Consider the following 24,924-nt stretch of genomic DNA (forward strand, 5'->3'; position numbering starts at 1 on the left):
TGGCCGTTTATATGTTATCATTGCATGGGACTGCAGTCTCCTTTCGTTTTTAGAGGTTTTATGCAACTTCGGGAAAGATGTCGGCCAAACTACGAGGTTCGTTTGTTTCTTCTTGGTCGGTGGTTGACGTGGCCCGTCTTTGAACTGAACTCAATCTTTAATTGTTTCCTGGACCATCCTCCGAGGAAAATGTGATCGATCGCGTTTTATGCTAAGGTCTTGGAGGCTTGCTTTGTAGTCCTCCGTTGTCTCGTTAAGACACCTAAGTCGCGTCGCTTCACCTGAAACAATAGATTTAAAAACGGTGATAGGGTGGTAAGTTGAGCCATGCAAGAACTGTCGATGTTTGGCTGTTTCTTTTTTAAAATCTTTAAGTTTAAAACCGAAGGGTGATTCCGTACACAATACGTGCACCACATCAAGAAATTCGACCTGCCCGCATGAATCCTTGGTACAGAAAGATCGACATAATAGACGAAGCCCGTGTGATGTGAACGCTTTTTCCAAAGACGTTTGAATGTGCCTATTTGCGGCCGCGCCAGGAACAATCCATATGATATCGTCGATAAATCTTTTAAAAACTTGTGCTTCTTTTATCGAATTAATTGATGGCTGTATGATATTATGCATCGCAATAGATAGATGGATAGATAGATTTTATTTTTTTGGAACCGAAACAACTAGAACGCAATACAAATTTACCAAAAAAAATTACAGTTGTTTGTTCCAGGATGCAGCGAAAGACCGTAAGGTACATCGAGTCAACTGCACCCTGTTTGTACAAAAGGTTCATTCGAAAAAACAAAAAACATTTACCCAACACACAAGTTAGTGATACGTTGGAAACACAAGAAATATAAGATAACAACGAAAAGTCATTAACGACGACGCAAGTTTACTGCCAGAAACGACATTAACACAGTGATATATTTACAGCCTAAATAAAAAATACTACAAATACTGAGATTGACGAAATTCATTTAGAATAACAGCAAACACGGCGTTTTTCCCCAGAAATACAAATAAGGGAAACACACGATATATGAGCATTTAAACATAAGATTTATATTCTTACACATAACAAAAGAGAATGAAAGAAAAACATCAACAATAACAACAAAAAACGACGAAAACGCAGTAAAACACAAAAATACAATTACTCATACCACAAATTCAAGGAGATTAAGACAAAAAGTCATTCACAATAGCAGCCAAAAACTCAATTTTATAGCGGAAACACAAATGACGGAAAAAACACGAAGATATAGGAATGTTTAACAGAAGAATAATATTCTTACACATAAGAAAAGCTCGAAGAGATTGACAGGAAACACTTTGACAATAACAGTAAAAAAGCGACGAAACGCAGTGCAAAACAATAATAACATTACTCAAGAAAAAATTCAAGAAAATTGACGCAAAATCTTTCACAATAACAACCGAATGACATTTTTAATACAATGACGAAAATGCAGAGATATATGAACACTTAAACATAAGAATGATATTCTTACATATCAAATAATGATTCTTACACTACAAAAAGCTCGACGATATTAAATGGGTAAGCCTCACCAATAACATCAATTTTTTTGTCACCGCAGACGACGGAAACGCAGTGAAAAAAACAAAAAAAAAACAAAGACAACAACAATGCATTCACCCATACCAAAAGTTTAAAAATATTTAACGTAGAAAGCATCACAAAAATAATATGACCAAAGAGTTTAATAAAAACTCTTTGATATGACTAGCCAAAGTATATTCTATATATAAATGAAGCAAGACGAAATATTTACTACACTGTATAAATATATGAAACAAGACGAAATAGAATGAGTCGAAAAACTATATAACTTCTTAGCACGTATTAGTATTAAGCACCTCACATGGTGTTAAATTTATGTATATTCCGACTCTCGTTTAAAATTTAGTAATTGTTTCCATTTGTTTAACCAGCCGTGACCTTTTTTTTCACTGTACAGCTGATTTGCTCAGGGTTTGTTTTGATTCCATTTGTTTACAATTGTAATTTAACCCACGTGGTATGTTAGAAAACATATTTCTTTGACCTTTTCACGAACAACTTAAATGGTAGTTTTTTGTTTCTAATTTGAGATCTTCCCAGTATTTTGATCCCAAATATGCTAAGGTTTTTTGTCCAGAATTTGTATGAGCGCAAAATCTGTAAAAATTTTGATTCTCTCTTAGTCTTGTTTCATATAAATTGATATTTTCTAGTGGAGCCATGTAGTTTTCAAATATTTCAGGTAATTTGTTATTTTTGAACCTATACTGTTTTTAAAATTTCTAGTTTGTAAATATCTTTGAGTTTTAGAATTGTATGGTGTTCATAAAGGGGTAGTTACTGATTATCTTTATTGCCCTATTTTGAAGCACTTCTAAGTGTCTTAAGTGCTGATGGGTATGCCCTACCCCAGCTTAAAATACAGTATTGTAAATGCGTGTTAACAAGGCTATAATAAAGCAGATGCAATGCATGTTTGTCTAGGTAATATTTCATTTTCGATATTAAACCAATTGCTTTTGAAACTTTTTGTTCAATCATTTTAATATGAGGTAGCCATTAAATTTTCATCAAAATAAAGACCTAAATATTAAGTTTTACCTACTTGTTTAAGGTGGTTTTGTTGTATCATTAGGCTTACCTTATATTCTGGGAAACGTTTAGCCTTAATTATCATAAAATTCGCTTTGGCATAATTTATGGATAACTTATTTGCTCTAAACCATTCATCTATATGTTCTAGGTTAGCTTGGATTATATCTTGTAAGACTATGTGAGGCATAAAGTACGGTGTCATCTGCATATAGTTTACAATTTACATCAATATTGGACGGAAGGTCGTTTATATAAATTTGAAAGAGAAGTGGTGCTAGTATACATCCCTGTGGGATACCGCATACAGGCATCGCTGGGCCAGAGATTGTGTTTCCAATTTTTATGAAATGATTTCTACTTACTAGAAATGTTTCTATAAGTTTTAAAGGAGGGCCACCATAATGATATAGTTTTTGTAAAAGAATGGAAGTGTCTATGGTGTCAAAGGCCTTAGCCAGGTCCAGGAAAACAATACAGCTGTGTTTGTGTCTATCCTTACTCTGTAGTAAATCTTCATATAATCCTGTTGTCGCCAGTGAAGTAGAATGGCCCTTCCTAAATCCATGTTGATAATTAGTTATAGTTTTATGTTTTTTAAAGAATTTTTGTAATTGATAGTTTATAATTTTTTTTAAAGATTTTTTCAAAGACGTTTGAATGTGCCTATTTGCGGCCGCGCCAGGAACACTCCATATGATATTGTTGATAAATCTTTTAAAAACTTGTGCTTTTTTATCGCATTAATTGATGGCTGTATGATATAATGCATAGCAATATTCGCAATTGAGACCGAATGATTGTCGCCGGTAACTATTCCATCTTTTTGTTGATAAAAGATTTTTCCGTATTTCGTCACTACGTTCTGTAGTGTTAAAAGAGTGAGGTCTACAAGCTGAGCTTGCGCTTCTTTAGAAAAATGGGATTGCTGTAGTAAAGCCATAGCAACTGCTTTCTTGACCGTTGTTCTTCGTAAACTAGGGTAGAGTGCTACCACATCTGCTGCTGTGATATAAATTCTCTGTCCCAATTTACGTTTATTCAAAATGCATTCGCTTCTCCATTTTTTCACCTCCGCAACGTAGTGTCTACTGTCAGTGCAATACTCGTCTACACCCGTTTGACAATATTTTACTGCAATCGGGTGTAGGAGATGTTCAAGCAGAGCAGTAATACGAGAAGTGGTAATGTTTCCTGCAGCTTGAATCAGTCGAATAGGGATGTCCCTTACCGCGAGCATTCCCAGTTGTTCTTCGGTCATTTTATGCGTTTTGAATAAGGGGTAAGCGTAGACAGGCGTTGGCAAAAATACTTGGCAGATGGTCCAGATACCTTGTGATATATACCTCCGTTGTTTTTCACACCTACAGAATAGTAGAGCAGGTCGTTTGAATTTGCTTCCTGTGTGTGCAACACCTTTACGGCTTCTTCGCATTTTCTTCTTAGTGCTGAACACCGGTTTTAAAGCATTTTCAACAACAAATTGGTAGTCAACGTAGTCAATGACAATGATCTTTCTGTCTTTGTAAAATGACCGAAGAACAACTGGGAATGCTCGCGGTAAGGGGCATCCCTATTCGACTGGTTCTATAACGAACGACGTGGTACAGCGGCGTTGATTTGGGATTCAAAATGCAATACAAGCTGTTTTGCTTAGCTGGTCGACAAAATATTTCGATTGCCAATGTACACAAAACTATAGTCAGGGGCCGTTAAACAAAAAAAAATAATGGCTTCTTGGCTCTGAGATAATGTGATATGCTACGTTAGCGTATCTGACCTAATCCTTAATTGCTTAATCCTCTACAGTCGTCCTCTACGACCCCGACCCAAGAGAACCCAAGCAACGGCCAGCCGCCCGGCTTCAGCGAGGAAGCGGTCCCTGTGAGCCCCAAGTCACCCAACCACCCCAGCTTCTACACGCCCCCTCAGGATGCGTCAGGGGGTGACTGCGGCGGCCCCAAGCACACCAGTCCCTTGCAGGCGACCCCAGACCGGTGGAACGATGAAGCTCGACCAAAGCGAACACCCAGGCCCCCCAACAACCGACCACGGCCCCTGGTCTTCCAAAGTATCCCAAACGTCCCTAATCCTCCCCCAGTCAACCTAGCGCTTCGGTTGTGGTAAACATTATTTATATACTTTACGTAATTCCCTAAACCAGGGGTGTCAAACCTTTTTTGCTGCTCGTACCCCTTTTGTCAGGTCAGAGCGTTATTCGTACCCTCAAAAAAATTCTGTTGAAGTTTTCAGATATATATTGATAAATTACGTTGCTTTTATAGCTCAATTAGAAGGTAAACCTGTATTTCACTAAAAATGCAAAAATCTGAAAGTAATTAAATATCAGTTATTTTGTTTGTCACTTCTTAGTGAGATATTTGTTGTTGCTTCATTGATAAAATTTGCTAAACGATGGTTCGATTATACTCACGGCTACACGTAAATTATCTGCAGTTAAAAATCGCATTGTTTTAAGACAGTGTGGTTTCTCACTAAACAACAACAATTATTTGTAGTTAATTTTTTTCACAGCAAAGACCGTAATGGCATAATATCACTTACAATTCCAAAATAAGACTGTATTGTTAAATGTATTTGTATTGTTAAATCTGTTTAAAACTCTGTTCTGTGGCCCAAGGTTCTGCGTACAATCGTTCCCCTTGATGTTCAATCTCGATTGCATGTAACTGTGCCCTACGTCATTCCCTAAAAGGCATTTTTTATAGGTCTTTGTTTAATAATCATTCTTTTGCTTCTTTTTTCGATTGCGTGTAAGCGACGCGCAGAATTCTAATTGACAAAAAATAAATTGTGCTGCTTTGAGCGTAGCTTTCAGAAATAGAAATCTTTACTCCTACTCAGCGGTATAACTATACTGCTGTGCTTTTTGTCAGTTTTTCTTTATTAGTTTTTTACAGTAAAAAATGCGTTTTTATTAAAATTTTATGTCGTAACGACAGCGAGCCTCGCAAGAATAAGGCCACGCTTTCATCGAACAGCTAGCGCCTTCTAGAAACATGCGTTAGTTCCTTATTTACCAAAAGTTTTTAGATCAGGTGTTCGTAAACGTGGGTTCGTGGCCCCTTGGGGGTACGTGGGCTAGTTTAAGGGTTCATGAAGGCCTAGTTTAATTTAATTGTGAATAATTTGAGAAATAGTTTTTTTTTTTCAAACAAAGTTGTTTAATTGAAAAAATGCTTTTGCATTTTGCTTAAATGTGTTTTATGACGTCATCTATAGTAATCTCATTACGACCCTAGTTCACGCAAGCTAAAAAATTGTTTAGGGAGCGCGCGTTTTGTTTCACATAATTTCACAAAATTGGCTTCGGTTTTTGTAATTGTATGCTGGAACGGCTAAACTGTTGCCCTTATCAAATATATTGCTATTTAATGCCTATTGATCTTGGCTTAAAACGAAAGCTTTGCCTATCGTCTGATGTAATCGATCGCTACCAATTCGATAAAAACGCTTAGCAGAGGCGCAACACCCTTATTGACATCGGCTAAGTCAGCTCAAACACTTACTGTATGCAGAGAGTGTCGTAACGCAATATTCTAAATAGCAAGTACTGTTTAACAATTTCTATTGATTATTTTGAAATCAAAGGACCTGGTTTTTATTTATAGAATTTAGATCAGAGGTTCCCAAACTTTTTTTTCTTGAAACAATTTTTTATCAAACTTTTAGAAATGATGTCATGAAATCTGCTGCTTTCAGTTCTACAAATGTAAAACTAAAATAAAGTGTAAAAACATTTAAGAAGAAGGCGCCAAATGCTTTTTTTTCTTTTTTTTTTGAAAAAATCATGCCATTTTTTAACTTCCACACCAAGATTTCATTTAGGCATTGATGGACCCCCTAATACTTGGCCACTTTTCTCAAGGCGTCCATGGACTACGGTTTAATAAACCCTGATTTAGATACAACGAACGAATTTCCACAATCTGTTGTGAGTGTTTATTTCAGTTTCTGTTGACCTACGAAAGGTTACGAAAACAGACACAGTTCAAATGGACCCAATAAGAATTTATATTGTATTCTTCTTCGCTAACGCTAATATTGTTATATATGAAACCCTATGAAAGAGCTGTTAATAACTTAAAGTTCTACTATCTTTCTAACTTTCTGCCTAATTATGTCAATCAAGCAAACCAAGTCAACAATCCATAGCTGGCCAAATGCCGAAAGAATCATCAAAATTTTTTTTACTGCTATTAAAATTTCCTTTGAATGAAAAATTGCAGGAACGCCCAGCAAGAGCTGCACGACATCAAGTTCGACTTTAAGCCGGGCCAGGACACACCCGACGGTATTTCGCAGGAGATGGTCAGCGCCGGACTGGTCAACGGTATGGACAAGGTCATAGGTGAGCGTTGTGAACTAACAAAACGCGCCTTTTCGAAGCAATCTATTACCCCGGGTGATTCATTTTAGGAAATTTTGTGTAAGAAAAAGCGGTTTCGGCTTTAGAGCACCGTTTGTCTTCTGCAAATTATGAGGGAGTTAGTGATGTACTTAGGGGTGGGGTTCGAGGTTAGTTAAAATGTTGTATACGCCTGAGTCTGGCCATTTAGGTCTTATTCCGACAGGTTTAGGACTTATTCCAATTTATACGTTATTACGACTTTTAGGTATTAGTCCTATTTTGGCCTTATTCCGGTCGATCTTTTTATCTGACAAAAAAAAAAACTTATTTTGGGATAATGTGATTTGTGGACTCTATTGTGTGTTCCCGATCTAACCGATTTGCGCTCTTAGTCAGCCGATTTTTTATTTTAACATTTCCAATGTGTCGTCCCCAGTCGGCGAATGTCAGAACCAGACAGCATACACGTCAACAAACCAAAACCGCTTTACAACACTTCTTGTCATCCCCAGTTGCCGCCAACCTCTCGAAATTGGTCACGGATGGTCCGCACCCCATCTCCCTGACGTTTCCCCTGCACCCGGGCATCCTGGCGTCCAATCAGATCGCCGACGAAAAGACGCTGCTCGGTTTCGCCCAGCTGAGCATCACCGACTCGCCCAAGTAGCAACGTCACCGTGCGGCCTTACTCGCGAATTTTATCTTGCCGCTAGATGGAGATTTATTGATGTCGTCGTCGTTTCTCGTTCTTCGCGCTTTGTTGCGATTTTTCCTGTTAGCCAACAAGCGCTAAACGCATACTGGCGCTCTCGAAACAAAAATGCTATTAGTTTTTTGATTTAGTTCGATATTTGATTCTATATATGTCGCAGATATGCGATATAGCTGGCTATTTATCTCCCACTCTGCGCTAAAGAGGGGTGCTATATCGCTACTTATACCCAATCTTTTGGGCTAAACGTACCGCCGCCTGATGCGATACCCAAATGGCCTTAAAACTTTGATGAAATCAGCCCAATTAATATAACCGAACCGTCCAAATCAACTGCTTTTATTCAGTAGAAAATGCTGAAACTAAGATATCTTTGAGCAGTTATTAGTTTAGTTAATATTGTCATTTATATTTTTGGATCGCAAACCAAACCAAGGCTAAAATGCTTAAATTAAATTGTATTTAATGGGCACCGAAACCCCCTTAGTATGTAATGCGAGTACGAATAAAATGCAACTCGTTATTGAGTGGATTTCGATACGATATTATCGGACAACCCAAACGCTAATTCCTCTTTTTTGTCGGCTAGTTGTTATATTTTCTGCTGCGTTACTAATCTTACCTTACAGTTTCTGCCGCGCAATCTTGGCTGGTGATTGTGTGTTTATTACGGCGCTTCGTCCATTTATTTATTGCGGCAGCAGATTTTGCCGCGCCTTAGTATTTAGACAAATTAAAGATCAATCTGCTGTACGCTGATTACGTGGTTTAATGTCGCTTTTTCTTAAAATGCAAACTAATAAGTTCCTTATTGCTACAGTTCACGCCGCAATGTAAAGTCTTTGAAAAACGAGATCACTTTCACAAATTCCGTTTTTTTTTACTGTTTTGGCAACAGACAGAAAAACAGCCGCCATGGTGGAAATCAAACAACGTGCAACACAGTCCATAGTTTACACACAAAAATTAATCCGCGGTTCAACTGTCACAACTTTTAGTGATAACTTACATTAAAGAAAACAACTTTCTCTTATATTTCGTGCCCTCGCATGTATAGTATCACTATTTTTGTCCGTCCTTTTCGATGGAAGAACGATTAAGACTATTTCGATTGACTATAGTTATATTTGCTGGGGAGTGCTTTTTCGCGATTCTCATTGAATCAGATGTTTTGCTTCTAATTTATTGCTAAATGTGTCAACTTGTCTGCTATTTCTTTCGCTGCTCATCGGTTAACTTTCGACAACAGTCATACAAAGTATTAGCTTTTGTCTAAGTATCGAGCACACAAGTTTGCCCATCATACTAAACAGCAAACTAAACAGTAACCTATTTAAAGAGCTTTTTAATCTACAAAAAAAACGCGTAATTTTGTTCAATATTCTTAGTTTTATCTTATAATCCATACTACTATTTTTTGCTGTGTCTACACATTAAGTATCCAAAGCGAAATTTTTTTCGGTTAAACTTTTCCGAACCAGTTTTGTCTAATTCAGGGGTTCTTAAACTGGGTCCATGGACACCTTAGGGGTACGTGAACCAGTTTTAGGGGGTCCATGAAGTCCTAATTGAACTATTAGTGTATATTCAAGCAATCTATTTTTCAAAGAAAAGAGTATGCTATAGTTAAAAATAAAACGTTTTTGCATTGAATATATACTTGGACTTTATTTTATTTCAACATTTTTTGGACCAAAAACAGCAAATGTGTGAGTCTGTTTGTATTATGACGTCATCACTGAAAGTTTCTTGCCTTTGCTGGTCGGTGCGAAGCAAAAAAGTTTTTTAGGGGTCCGCGGTAAATAAAGTTTAAGAACCCCTGGTCTAAAGGTCTAAAATTCCAAGTTGCTTTGATTTTAAAAGGTCAACCTTTCTGCAGCAACCACCCAATGCTTAAGAGGCAATTGTCCCATGTGTTGATTTTCCCAACCTCGTAAATAGTTGCTGGCTACCTTTAAACTTAAACAAAGCAACATTACCTTTTCCCTGCTTCGAATGCATTTCCATAAACTTCTTCAGTCATTTATTTTCCGTTCCAAAATGCGTTACTCTAGCTTCCGCTATATTGACCGTTTATTTTCGTCATTTCTTTTGGAATTTATTGATTTGTTTCCGTTCGGTGTTAATATAATCATCGTTTGTGTCTGCAATCTGTCCAAAGCTTCTGTCCTTATTTTAACTTGCGCGTTTTCGTGTGACGTCACTTTATCTCCATTGCAATTCGCTTCATGCGCGTTTACTGCTCGAAAAAAAAAAACTAAACTAAACACTATTTCCCCACCAGAGTTTGATTTGCCTTGAAAAACATAGTTGCATTTTATATCCCTGTGTCAAGCACAAGCCAGCCAAAAGTACAAAATGCCGTGATCAAAAGTGCCAGGTTTCAAATCCGCGCTTCTGTGACTTTTTAAGCCTTACGTTGCCAATCGAAAAGAAAAAAAAAGGGGACATATTTACTACGTTTTAGTTCCGTATTCGAATCTAAGCTGTGCGCCCAAACGAATCACCTGCCTTGACAAACATGTTAACTGTCCTAAATGTATTTACCTAAGCCCATATTACGTTTTTAAATCTAGTGCCTAACTGAAGTGGGCAGCCTTGTGTCGACATGTTTGCCTCTAGTAACCTAAATGGCGCTTTTCATAAATGTGTGCTCTGGGGACCAATGATATATTTTGAATATGACTTCGCCAATGACACACCTAAAGTCAGTGTTTCTCTTTGGTCACGGACTTAAATATAGTTCACACGGATAAATTTGTTAAGATCGGTTCTGAACAAGTTGGTCTGTTAGTGGAATAGGCACATGGCACACATTAATAGGCACATGGCACACATCAACATAGGCACATGGCACACATCAACCTAAAACCAATTTTTTTAACTTAATTTTTATCAAATTTTAAGTTTATTTTAACCTAACGTAATTGCTTGTTTGTAGGGGCCACAGTTCATCCTTGAATTGATGCCAGTTACCCTAACATAATATTTGTCGATGATTTCAGACCCAAACGTAATATTTTGTCGCAAAGTCAAGTTTTATGGGTTATAAAAAGTGCGTCGGGTTTTTTGTCGATAGATTTAGCTTGGAGGGCATTCTTGCTTGGCATTTCAGGCATTTTTGTATTACAGAATGTCAGTAAGCTATTTTTTAAATCCAAACTGTTGATCTTCGAAAAGACCAATTTTATGAAGATGCAGTGTTTTATAAGAATTATTTAAATACGTAACAATAAATAAAAAAATGGACAATTTGCGATAAAAGTTACTGCTGATCCAAGTGGGCATTGTAGCATTTTTCCTGCTTTTATGGGTTAATATGGTTTAATTGTGTCGCAGTTCCTGATTTACAATGCTTTCACGAGAATTTTTACAAAAATTACTCTCAAGAAACGCAAAAACTTTGTCAAAAGCCATAGTTTGACACATTTTGACTTTATTAAAAAATTTTAACTTTATTGTAAATTTTAACTTTATTTTGACCTATAAACGTCTTAGAAACAGTCCCTTAGGGCTGAAAACAACTTTATTCTTTGATTCGTGGACAGACGAGGTCCTTAAAAAAATTTCACTTTATTGACTTTTGCGGTCCATAATTATTAGTCATCCAGGGTTGGCAGAATAGTTGTCTGTAGGTGTTAAAATACTATTTGACAAAAATTTTTGTATTCTCAGAAAATATTCATTATGTTGATGATGTATGCATTGTCGGTGAAATCCCAGCATCTATAACGGTGTTTCCTTATTTTTGTTAGGCCGCCCACCTAATCACCTTTCCCCGAAAGAATCTTAAGGCGGTAATATACTTTTCGTAACTTGTAAAAATAGAACAATTTCGTTTTAAACATCAAAGTGTGTTTTTGCCCAAGGAAAAATGTAATTTCTAAAACAGGCTGTTTTTCGGTGTTGTGAAATAGGTTAGAGTCATTTGAAGTTCTATAACTACACTGCATGTAAAATGCCACTGCTTATTGTAGTTGCAGGCATCGGGAGTGACGTAATACATATGCCCGTTTGCTAGGCTACCTAAATTGTTGCTGAACAGTCGCGCAGCAGTAAAACGATATATGATAATGTGCCGGGGTAGGTGTTATCGTATTTGTACGACATTAACCGATTTGTTTCTCTCAGTGTTTGCAACTTAAGACATGTATGTCTGACGTCTGTGTTAAATTTGAATTACTAAAAGGCCAATTTTTTTGTCTAAAATATTATGATCAAGATTATTTTAAATAAACCAGAAACGCATAGAAATTATCAGTATAAAGGAATCAAATATCCGAATTTTGTTCGGACATGCTTGGGGTTATTTTGAAGCCCTTGCCTGTGACGTAAAACTTATTTTAATCATTTAACAAACCAACAGGACAGAAACGTTTATTTTACCTCTTTTTTTTAAGTCCAACTCTTAGAACTTTTACTCTCTTAACTCTAACTCTAACTCTTGGAACTTTAACTCTCTTTACTCAAACTTTTGGAACTTTAACTCTCTTTACTCTAACTCTTGGAACTGTAACCCTCCTTTCTGTCAGTAATGTGGGGCATTTTAGACCTCTTTAGGTAAGGGAGACTGGGGATGAACTGAACGGTTTTTCTTTAATTGTCTATAACTTAAGACATGTACGTCTGACGTCTGTGTTGAAATTACATTACTAAAAGGCCAATTTTCTGCCTAAAAATGTTATGATTATAATTATTTTAAATAAACCAGAAACGCATAGAAATGATCAGTAAAGGAATCAAATGTCCGAATTTTGTTGGGACATACTTGGGGTTTATTTTTCCCTTACCTGTGATTTAAACACATTTTAATCATTTGACAAACCAACAGTACAGAAACGATTTATTTTAACTCTTCTTTTAACTCTAACTCTTAGAACTTTTTCTCTCTTAACGCTAACTCTAACTCTTGGAACTTTAACTGTCTTTACTCAAACTTTTGGAACTTTAACTCTCTTTACTCAAACTTTTGGACTTTAACTCTCTTTACTCTAACTCATGGAACTGTAACCCTCCTTTCTGTCAGTCTAACTCTTGAAACTAACCCTTGGAGCTTTTGTTGACCTTTTTCAACTTGAATTTTCTGGTGAAACCAATCTGCTGACAAAATAGTAACATTGCTTTGAAGAAGACAGGAGGTTGTTATATCACAAAGCCTTATTGCGAAATGCCTTATTGTCTGATGCATGACGTAGACCACGGTTTCTCAACCGTGGCCCTCGGCCCCCCTGGTGGGCCACGGAGCGGTAATTGGGGGGGCACGGTCATAGGCGTAGCCAGGGGAACACAAGGGCTATTTATCTCAAAGAAATTATGAATATTTTAATCTTAATTATTTGTTTTGTATGAACAGTACACGACTGTTAATTACAAACATGTAACATCTCCATTTGTCAAGCACTGTTACGTCACAAACGATTTAGTTATTATGTTTGTTGTATATATTAATGTACTTTTACTAATAGTCATTTTGTTATTTCCTTTAAATGGCTTTTAAGTATTGCGTTTAAACTCAGTCAGTTGATGCGCGAAACGGTTTGCTAGCATTTTTGTTTGTGTTCGATACGGCTGTTAATACCATGGCCAAAGCAAGTTATAACGAGCCTCGCTGGCGGGAAGCGTCTAATGGACTTTTAATCGTAGTGTCATTACTGATTCGTTGTAAATAATTATTTGTTTATGTTTTATATAAAGTCGATTTATCGCTGTGAGTTAACAGTTTTAGAGTCAAGTTATTTAAGTTGGTAGTTTGCCTACTCAGGGTGTCTAGTCTTTTTCTGCTTCAAGAAGCGGTGTTTCAAATGAAGTACTCTTGCTAGTTAGTTCTCTGTAGGTGTTGAGATACTGTAGGCATTGTCGGTTAAATCACAGCATCTATAACGGTGTTTCCTTATTTTTGTTAGGCCGCCCACCTAATCACCTTTATAATCCTAAGGTAAAAAAAAAAAAAAAAAAAAAATCTTAAGGCGGTAATAAACTTTTCGTTACTTTTAAACATAGAACAATTTCGTTTTTAAATATCAAAGTGTGTTTTTGCCCAAGGGAAAATGTAATTTTTAAAAAAGGCTGTTTTTCGGTGTTGTGAAATGGGTTAGAGTCATTTGAAGTATAACTACACTGCATGTAAAATGCCACTGCTTATTGTAGTTGCAGGCATCGGCAGTGACGTAATACACATGCCCGTTTGCTTGTAGTATATTTTCAACTATAGGCTACCTAAATTGTTGCTGAACAGTCACGCAGCAGTAAAACGATATATAACAATGTGCCGGGGTAGGTGTTATCGTATTTGTACGACATTAACTGATTTGTTCTCTCAGTATTTGCGGCTTGCGTTGGATTTCCGGCGACATTCTTTGATGACCGGCCTGTAATTTAAGATCAATGTCATTTTTCCTCAATTATAACTTTTTTTAATCAAATATAATTCTTGAAAGCTAAAAAGCTACATGTTATGGTAAATCTCGTCAAATTTTAGTTGTAGTCTGTAACTTAAATGATTCCTTCTTTTTAATAATCGTGACGCTTGGCTTGAATTGTCGATTACGCGGTGAATGGCGTGAAGACAATTAAACCCGGAACTAACGTTTCGCCCTTGTGTTTCATCCATGATTGTAACCCCCAGTTATTTTTCTTTGGGCTATAATAAATTGTACGCGAAAATGGAGAAAAACAAACTAATAATAGAAAGTCGGTTAAAAATATACTTTTTATAGCCTTGGTTAACCCTTCGTTCCGCCCCTGGCAAGAAGTAATGAAGCAGCTTCCGCCTTTGCTAACCACCGCCGTATTGTGTTGTTTATAATCTGTTGACCTCGTTGAGCTTAGAAACGTTGAATATTATTACAAATATAAACATTTATAGAATATTTTGGTATAGAAGTTTTTAGACTACAGGCTAAGGAAAGAATTCATGCGGTTTAGAACTCGATATTAATAAAAAAAATACGTCTAATTTTAACTATTAAAGTAAGCTATTACAGAGGGGTAAACTACTGCCAAACCAATAAATACTATTTTGTTTCCAGTCAAGTGTGTTTCCAATGTTTAATTACATCTAAACTAAACATGAATCCCATGTCCTCTGAACAAATGTCTTAATGATTTGTCACTGCGCGCTGCATTGTTGGTACATTTTGTCTTGCCGCTAGAGTTTCTACCCTGTTTTTTGGTTTCGGAAAGTCTGTTAGCCCAGTTCTACCCATTTAAAATATTATATTATATAGGCAGGAGCACGTCCGGCGATTTCAGGCATTTTCTATTGTTACAATGCAAAAAATATATAAGAGGCGTGTAGGTTATGTATCAAATCATAGCTGTTTAGCCGTTTGTATTAAAAATAATGCACATTTGAAAACAATATTTTTAACCTTATAATCTAATTGTTGTTCAAATGTAAATGTATTTCGTAAAAGCTGATAAATTTCAATGGTCTTTAGAAGTTATGGAACTTGCTCGTTCTTGTTTGTTATCGCGACGCTTGGATTGAATTGTTAAGGGTCCGTCGAATGCCGTGAAGACAACAAATCCCAAAACTAAACTTTCGCCCCTGGGTTATCATCCGTGGCTTTAACCTTTGCTGGAAATATATGTATATCCCCTTTAAAAGTTGCGCAGGGATGCAGGTTTAGTTAAAAGGCTATGTTTAGTGTGACAATGGGTTGCCTCAATTGGTTAATCCAAACTATAAGGTATCGCCCTGATGAAGCTAAACTAGGGTTATTGTTAGTTTATCAACGGGAATTTTAGTCGGGTGTACATTTAAACTAAATTTTCAAAAAATATTTTAAAATGTTAGATGCTTAAGCGTTTACAAATAATCACTGGCATTTTTCCTCAATTATAACTTTTTTTAATCAAATATAACACCAGCGAACAGGTGTCTAAACTAGGAGACGCAAAAAATTACTATGTTGAAAAAATACGTAGGATCTCAGGCCAAAAATAGCTTAAATATATAGGACCTAAAATATGGGCAACCTTACGTCAAGAACAAAAAAATCTCACCTTTAAACACTTCCAAGACAGTGTGAAATCGCAACTGTTGCAATCGTATTAAATTCAGCTTTATCATCTTCTATTGATTTACCTACGCCAAGAGTAGTAGCAGGTTTTCACTGGCATATTTACAAATCTAGAATCAAGCGGAATACCATTCAAAATTGAGGACCAATTTTTGTACACGGTAAGCGTTGAATACTACACCTTTACTCAGTGGTCCATAAATGGAAAGTTACCACAATAATTTTACAAAAATTCACATTTCAACTTACCTTGTTTTATCCTAAGGACTTGCAATATTTTACTTGCTCGTTCTCGTTTGTTATCGCGACGCTTGGATTGAATTGTTAAGGGTCCGCCTAATGCCGTGAAGACAACAAATCCCAAAACTAAAGTTTCGCCCCTGGGTTATTATCCGTGGCTTTAACCTTTGCTAGAAGTTATATGTATATCCTCTTTAAAAGTTGCGCAGGGATGCATGACAATGGGTTGCCTCAATTGGTTATTTCAAATATCAAGATATTGCCACAATGAGGCTAAATTACGGTTATTATTAGTTTATTATTAAGGAAAGTTTAGTCGAGTGACAATTTAAACTAAATTTTCATGAATTTTGTCACTTCTTTTGCATTCCAATCTTTGTGTATTTGACCTTGGGATTCGTTTCTAAGAAGAAAAACCTTACCTTGTTTCAGCAGGTGACATTATTATACGAATAAAGCAAATTAACTTCATTGGTATTCGATACTGGGAAAAAGTATTTTTTTAGACTTAGGCCTACAGTACAATTCTGTAAAAAGTGGATCTTATATCGTAGCTGTGTACGTGCTAGACGTTTTTTATAGCACAATGATGCTTATACTATAATCATTTTAGTGTATCTTAATTTTATCTGGAAATACTAAAAAGTTCTAACTCTAATACAATTCAAAAAAGTAAAATAATTTTAGTTGTAGGCTACGTTATTCGAGATGATTAGTTCAAGTTTGTTGTTAGGACGCTTTGCTTGAAATGCTGAAAAGGTGCGGTAAATAATAAAAAAGAAACCTAGAAAAGAACGCTTAACTGAAAGTGAGATTAACCTTGGCAGTTTTCTTTGCGAAAAAACTTTTTATGTCTAGTTGTTTTTGCTGGTCTGTTATCCATTCCCTTATGGGCGTTATGCTTCCTTAACTGTTTTTGCGACATTGTTCTTACTTCGGTGGCTGGTGCTACGTGCAGAATGATTAGGACAGTGCTAGTTTTGTATGTAATTTATTGGTTTAATTTACATTTTACTATTTCTTTGTACAGAAAAACTGAAGATGCCACTCTTATCAATATCATCAAAGTAGGCATTGTATCAATTGTAAAACTGTTCTTCGGACAACTTTTTTAATTAAATATAGCGTTAAATATATATATTTGTTATTAAATACGAAGAATCAATCATTGCCCCGATGAAGATTCCCTACATACAGCTTATAGAAACGTCGGTATATTTAATAAAAAAAAAGATTGTCGGAAGAACAGTCTTACAATTAAAACTGGTGATGTGTTTTCTAGCAAAGGTAGAACAAGGGCGAAACTTTAGTTTCGTTGATTCTATGATGATATTGATACATCTTAAATAAGTGCGGTTTGACACATTATTTTAATCTCTTCATGATTGTAATTATCTTCCAGTGCTGTGATGTTTGGCTATTATTGCTGTAAGAATAAATACGATAACTTTATTTCAAGTAAATTTCCAATAGTTAAAAAACAAAGTTTTGTTTCCAAGTCAACTTGATATACCCAAGGCTTTATATTTCTATTTTCTTAGTACTTACCTACGATTTAATCTTACTAATTTAATTTGTTTAAAACGAGCTGAACGACACACGATGAGTGGAGTTCACATTACCATCAACTACCAATGCACACATCCTTCAGACAGCGGTGCGTATAATAATAACGTGACGGTATTAGCGAATTTTGTTCATATCAATAATACTTCAGAGTTTTGTTGAAAATGTTATGAGGAAAAGGATTGAAAATTAAAAATCAGATTATAGAAATAATTTTACAAGATATTTCTTTAATTTTGCCAGGAATCTAGCAGTATAGGTGGCTAGATCCACATGCGCGAACTTCCAAACATTACGGTACCTTAAAACTTTTATTGTGTAGTCTTATGAATAGTGCGGCCCTGCTTATCCGTGTATTTTTAGTAGAATAAATCAGTGTTTTTGCAGTTGCAACGTTATCCATTCGCTCGCAATAACGTTTCTTATCTGAATTTCCTTTCAGGCATTACTTTTTTCTAACAAAACACTAAAAAATCAAAACTGTATTAATAAAACCAGTTTATTTCAATATCTTTAAGCGCCAAATGTAAACTCATGTGAAATGCAATCACACTTTTTTATAATTTACAGCTTATATTAATTTATTATCGTGAAGCTTACATGAATTTATTAAGATTTCGTGTATAGGTCCGAACACAAGGAAACGGACGTTATGGCCGTGGATCGTGCAATGAAAACAGAAAACAATTCTGTGTAAACATAATTTTGCACTGTTTTTCGTATCTTCAGACCAAATAACACATTCTCTTACGCATTGCTAAGTATTTTGAAACTCGAAAACTCGGTAAACACCACGTAAGCCTATACACTACTGACCGCAGGCGTCGGTAAGGCATCAAAAAGATTTGGAGTTTATAAGACAGATAATTTCCCACCCTTAGGGAGAGTGTAAATAAAAAAATATATATGAAAAACACTTTGTTACTCCACTGGCCTTATTGTTTAGCTCCCAGTGTTGAATCTTGGTTGGGCCCAATGCGTTACGCTCCTTCTAAATTTGTTTTGCAAATTTAAACCCAACAAACGCCCTTTCTTGTCGCGCAAACGTTTAATGTCGATTTCCATGACTGTATTTAGATAAGATTTCAGTTGAACATTTGCGAAGGAATTGAACGACAACCAAATACACAAAGTAACCTGTTTTACTACATCGAGTTACTGCGTAACTTTGTAACGACATCTTTTTTATGGGTTTCTGAAAGAAAATTATTCAAATTTCACCCTCAATAAAAGTCACTGTATTTCTGCTGCAAAACAAACATTTTTGTTTAAAAGGTTTAAAATGTCCAAAGCAACGTGTTATTAACGTTTCTTCCCCTATCGATGTTGTCGAGGACGATACTGATGATCTGATGCATGACGATACTTCATCCCCCAAAAATTCCATTAAAAAAAGCACAACCGAGTTTTACAACAAACATGTGCATGACAAAAAGGTTGGTAGACCACCTAAATCTTGTTTGTTCCACTGTGTTTTTGCTGTAAACTCTTACTTATTGTTTTTGTTTCGATGTTGAGGCACATGCCGAATTTTCTTAGATTTGAAAGGATTTTTGCCGGATTTTTGCCAGCCTAAAAGCACCGTGTAACATTTTAATATTTTCGACGTGTCTACACCTTAGCACTGTGTCCTTATGGACTTGGACTCTCTAAAAAACGCAATTGCCATGAAATTATTTAGCTGTATGATAAATTTCACCCTTCCAACTTTGAAAAACAGACAAAACAAATACCGGTATATGCCTTTTTGCGTTTTGCGCGAACTTTTACGTTAGCTCGGCTCAGCCAGTCAGCTGTAGAGTCAACAGTAATCATCTTTTACTGTGCCTAATGCGCCAAAGTCTCAAAACCTAAATGTTTTGCCAATTGAAACCAGATAGATACATTTTGTTCACGCTTCACGCGAATGCAGTCTGTTCAATAATAACGACAAGTTATGACGTAACTTGTGGCGTCATATCTAAATTTTTTGTGCCCCTAAAAGAAAACCCGTGGATCCGTCCCTGGGAAGAATTTGAATATATTAAGTTTTTTGTTGTCTGTTAACTTTAGGCAAACAACTTTACAACTTAAAATTTTGTTAATGTTTGAATGTGGTAAACTGTCTATTTGAGGTAGTTTTGGATACTGTAAAAGCCATCTATGAAAATTTAAAGGACCTATTAGGTGAAAAGCTTTTGTTGATAAACGACCCGATTTTTAATCTAGCGGCATGTTTTTGTGAGGATTTCCATCAAAATGTTTGAAAATTTAAATCTTAAAACGCAAACTTTTTTCGTCCCAACACCTCGCCTCTTTGAATGTGCTAGACTCGATTCATAAGGTTCACCGAAAACAGAAAGTTTTATAAGTTAGATTGCTTTATAACTTCACTCAACTTTGTGTCGTCATTAAATAACATTGTGGGCCCGACCCTAATGCTGCTGCTAAGACCGCTATAGAAAAAATTATCAGTTTTTCAACGAAATGTGGTTAAAGCGGATGTGTCCAAATATAAATAATTTTTCTTTTTCTTTTTAGGTTTACACAGCAAGCAAAGAAAAAATAGATCGCGTTCTTATCATCGAAAACAACTTCGACAACACAAAGAACGCTCTTCCGGGCTACAAAATTGATAGGAAAATCTTAAAATACTGTGAAACGGAATGGGTTGCGAAATTGAGCCAAGTTCTGCTAACCTAAACGCAGTGGTAACCCTATATTTTAAATATGGCATTGTATTTAACCTCAATCATTATTATTAGGTATAAGTCTAATAATAACACATGTGCTTCGTGATAGGATATGTGGGAAGCAATTACAAATTTTTCTGGTGATGAGAAACACAAATCATCAAGCTATTGTGTGTTGATCGTTCTTAGTCACGGTGAAATATCAGGTAAGGCAATGAGCCGACTATTACGTGTTTATTAACACTTAAACACCCAAATTAGTTAATTGCCATAAGCCAAATCTTAGAGTTCATATTAATATTAAGTTATCTTACGAATTTTTAAATAGGGTTTTAGATTACGCGTTTCAGCTTTCGCTTGCCAAATATGTTCTTCAGTTAAAGTTTTCCGTATTGTTGTGTGTAAAATTCATAAGTTTTTCTGCTTTAGTTCGCCTTGTTTCAAACTTGACATGTAACCTTTATTCTCGTAATCTATAACTGTCAGTCTTGCAGGCGGTGTTCTCACGTTCTGCAAAACAAGCCACTTGTTTTGCTGGCGTCTGACTCCCGCTGCAAATTGGCCTTAGAATGGCCGCTGTAATGCCTAGCCATGATTTCGGAGTGCCGGCCAGTCTTATTGGCCAAATATGACGTAACTTTCGTGTTCTTTTTCTTCCTGCGTATTGGCTATATACATGTCGTTTCTTAGCTGCTTTGAACTTTTCTCTCGAGAAGTCTTTTGCGAAGTCTTAGCCGACAGTCGCTGCAATAGGCGGTGACTGTCTGTCTCACATTAACTTAAAAATAACGTTCACTAATGCTATTTGATAACGTTTTAATTCGTTGTAACAATATACTTTTGATTGGAATTTTTAGTTGTGGTTATGACAGGTAGCAAATCTGACCAGAAACCTTCGCCAAACAACAAGAATTCGCGCGGTTGCGACCCGCCGGGCAACTGTATGGGGTCAGGGGCCAGGCCCCAGTGCGCAGGTCGCGGCGCGGCGTAACACCGACAAAAGTTCTTAGTTGATATTTTCAATATAAGAAGCAGCGATGGAGAACCAGAGTGGAACATTTATTTTTTACAATTATAGATAAGGGACAAGAAAAAGTCTACGGTGTTGATGGAACCGGAGTTATCCTGAGTGATATTATTCGGCTGTTTGACGGCGACAACAATCAACACCTTTTGGGAAAACCAAAGCTAATAATTTTCCAATGCTGCAGAGGAGGTTAGTATAAAAGTTGTTATGCTGAGGTCATTTGATGTTTATTTGGAAAATCTTGCATTTCAGACGAAAGGCTTGAGGCAGTTAAACCTTCTAGTGGTAAGCAACCATATACGATAGACAACTTAAATCAATCATCAGTAAAGTAGTAGTTGGCCGTTATAAGATCCTCAAATTCCTGCATGAACCGTTATGAAATATTTGCTGATTATATGTTTAGAATTATTTTACGAAATAAAATGCACGTGTGATTTTTGTTGTTGTTCATATTGAATCGACAATCAGAATCAGCATCGACACTCGCAAAAACTGGCGATGAAGATGTTGTGTCTTGGTACGACGAAACAAAAGTGCCAGCAAAGTGCGACACCATGGTCCTATATTCGTGTCATTCAGGTAAACTCTCTATTAGTCGGACTTGGTTGTGTTTCCAATTGGAAATGCATTGTATAACTGAAACAATTGATAATAAAAACAAAACGAAGACAGATACCGACAGCCGATAGTTTACATCAGGGGTCGGCAACCTTTTTCTAGTCGCGGGCCAAAACCAAACTCAGAAAGGTCTCTGCGGGCCGCACAAAATGTTAACTAAGAATTGTGTTATTAACATGTTAGAAATGGGGATCAGGCAGGCCTCGGATCGTTTTTGCACTTAAAAACGTGTTTTATTACATTTAAGGAGGCAGTAAAGTGATGACGCAAAGCGCGAAAAAAGCGTTTGTTTGGTTTAAAATTAGAGTTCACACGTCGTCATCCGTGTAACGAATGAAAAGTGTAATAAAACTACTTTGATGGAACGCGATAACACTTCATCTATAGCTCAGTGTTTGTTAACCTTTTGGGTCAAAGTAGATCTGGCGAGCTTAGCGAGCGCGATTTTTTGGTTGTATACGGGCATTTCTTTTAAATTTCTTGCAAGTTTTCATACATTGCCGAAAATGAAAAATAAATAAAATTTAAAAAAATATATGTCCAATATTTTAGAATAAGTATGTTTTCCGTTTTTCCGCGACGCACTTGGCAACCTTCCACGGCGCAACGGTAATAAAGAGCTAATCTAGTTCAAAATACAGTATCAAAACGTAAACAAACCGGACGTAGAATGGTCATTCGCGCAAAGCTCGAAAATTTTTCCCTCTTACGTAGTTAAAATAGTCAAAAAGTATGTGAAATAGACTCGTTTCTAATTTATCAAAGAGGCGGCGGGCCGGATCGGTACAAGTTTCTATTGAGAGTATATACTTATCAATTGCACTTAAATCCGTTCAAAACAAGTCCGATGAAACGACTTATTCACTTATGTCAATCTTTCTAAACTTATGTGTCGCGACCATAAATTGGATTGCTGTGTAATTTTGTTGGGTCGCCGACTGCAGTAGTTCATACCTGGTTAGATACATGGGGATTGGACTAGCATGATTTCTATAAAATTAAAAAAAACTGTGGGAGACAAATGAAGACAGGGCTCATATTTATTAACGTATTTTTGCTATTTGTCTTATATTTTGTTCCATCCTAAAAGTTAAGTGAATAGAATTGGGTCACCAAAGCTTGTTATACGCTTGGTATTCGGATCACCGCGTAAAATGGATGAAAAACACTTTACCCAGAACAGGGTACAAACTTTTACAATGTGTTCAAAACAGGGGTACAAACTTTCATACTGTGTTTGTTTGGATTTTGTCGTGAATTCACCACACTTAATCGACCCTCCTATACAAACACATATTCTAAAACTTTTGGGATCAAGTGTCTGCTGTTAAAAATTATAAGCGTTGAAGTAATATAAATATGTAGCAAAGCTTAAAAGTTGCACGTGGAAACATTTGTTTTACAGTTTAAACAATGGTTTTACATGTGAATAACGATTGTTCTTTCTATTGTCAAATGTGCTTACTTCAGGATGGTTTAGCGAAGTATATTTGAAAACTATTGTTTACAGCTAAAATCATATTTATATTTAGGTTGCACTGAGCTAAACCTTCCATCAACTAGTGGGTGCGAAGTGATGTATTAATAATAAATTCTACACAATCCAGTGACAGCTTGTATTAGAACCCATGTAAATGTATGCATTTACATTTGCCCACCAGAAAGCGAAAAAAAATAAAGTTAAACTTATATAATATGTATAACTAGTTATGTCTAACAACATATGCAATAATAAAAGTCGCATTTTTGCTGTTCAATAATGGCAACTGTTATTATATGCATGCTTTATATGCGCTGCCCATGTATTCCTTTGTTTCTGTGTATGCTACAGTTGTATTAGTGTAACATTTATATAGTCTAGTGCAGTGGTGGGCAAACTTTTTGGCTCGAGAGCCGCATTCAGAATCAGAAATTGTTTGAGGGCCTCACCATGGTACCGGTATACTTGAGATCATAAGCCAAAACATGAAATCTAACATAGGAAAAACACGAGCTTTTTATTATTTTAAAGTGACGAAAAAAAACGGAGATTTTATATATTACATAAAAGATATACAAAGTTTGTCTCATTTATTTATTTGAATACAAGCAACATTTTAGCTTTTTATATTGTTTTGAACAGTTTATTATATGGGTGAGTTTTACTTAACCAAACGTAAAGTGAACGAATCCACACAGCACACGTATGGGCGTAGCCAGGGGGGACACAGGGCACAGGGGCCATGGCCACCCCAAAATTTATAAATATTTTATCTAATATTTTGTTTTGCAGCGTTTATGAGCAATACCACAAGTCCACAACAGTCGATCACAGGCATGCCACTTCTTTAATTGTTATGCAGTGTTACGTCACAAACAATCTAGTTAATATTACGTTTGCTGTACTTAGTAATGTGATTTTACTACTTTTAGTAGTTTTTTGGTCTTTGAATGTTTTTTTGAGTATTGCGTTAACACTCAGTAACATTGTTATTTGTATTCGTTACGGCAGTTGATACAATGGTAAAAGCTAAACAAAACAGTTTAAACTTTTTGGCCGCTAATATACTTTCGGCTGGCTACGCCACTGAGCACACGCACAAAATAATTTTAAACTAAGAACTGTACATCACTCATAAATTAACAAATTGCTTTAAGATAACCCTTGTGATGTGACAGGCCGAAGTCAGAAATTTCCGTTGTGATATAATAGACTGTTTAGCAACCTAAAGCCTAGTGCGCACATGTATCGTGCGGCAGCTACGACATTGCGGGCCAGAAATTGACAATTGTAGTACTTGACCGCGAAGCAGGGCGGGCTGTAATGTGTTTAATTATACTATTTAAGCAATTTTTCAATTATTTTTTATATTATTGCTTCAGGCTTTCGCGGGTCGCACAGAAAATTGTCGCGGGCCGTAGTTTGCCCACCTCTGGTCTAGTGGGTTGTCAATTCAAATCGGAAGACAAGAGTAGGACTTTAGGCGTTTTACGAAGTAGCGCTTAAGAAGCAAAAGTTTAAAGCTAATATAAGGTACAACAACGTTTTTGGCAATAGGTTAATTTCAACCGGTCAAGGACATATTTTTTA

General features: G+C 36.1%; 1 protein-coding gene across 1 annotated transcript; it reads left to right on the top strand.

Annotated features, from left to right (window-relative positions):
• Positions 1-17,570: 17,570 nt before the first annotated feature.
• Positions 17,571-24,185, top strand: LOC146164889 (caspase-2-like). Its single transcript, XM_083380871.1, has 7 exons — positions 17,571-17,625; positions 18,810-18,970; positions 20,055-20,183; positions 20,316-20,412; positions 21,285-21,422; positions 21,705-21,815; positions 24,127-24,185. Exons 1-7 carry the CDS (start codon positions 17,571-17,573, stop codon positions 24,183-24,185), a joined length of 750 nt encoding a protein of 249 aa, XP_083236997.1.
• Positions 24,186-24,924: the final 739 nt, after the last annotated feature.

The sequence above is a fragment of the Ascidiella aspersa genome, chromosome 2 (genome assembly GCF_963924565.1).
Source record: "Ascidiella aspersa chromosome 2, kaAscAspe10.2, whole genome shotgun sequence".
Classification (NCBI taxonomy): Eukaryota; Metazoa; Chordata; class Ascidiacea; order Phlebobranchia; family Ascidiidae; genus Ascidiella; species Ascidiella aspersa.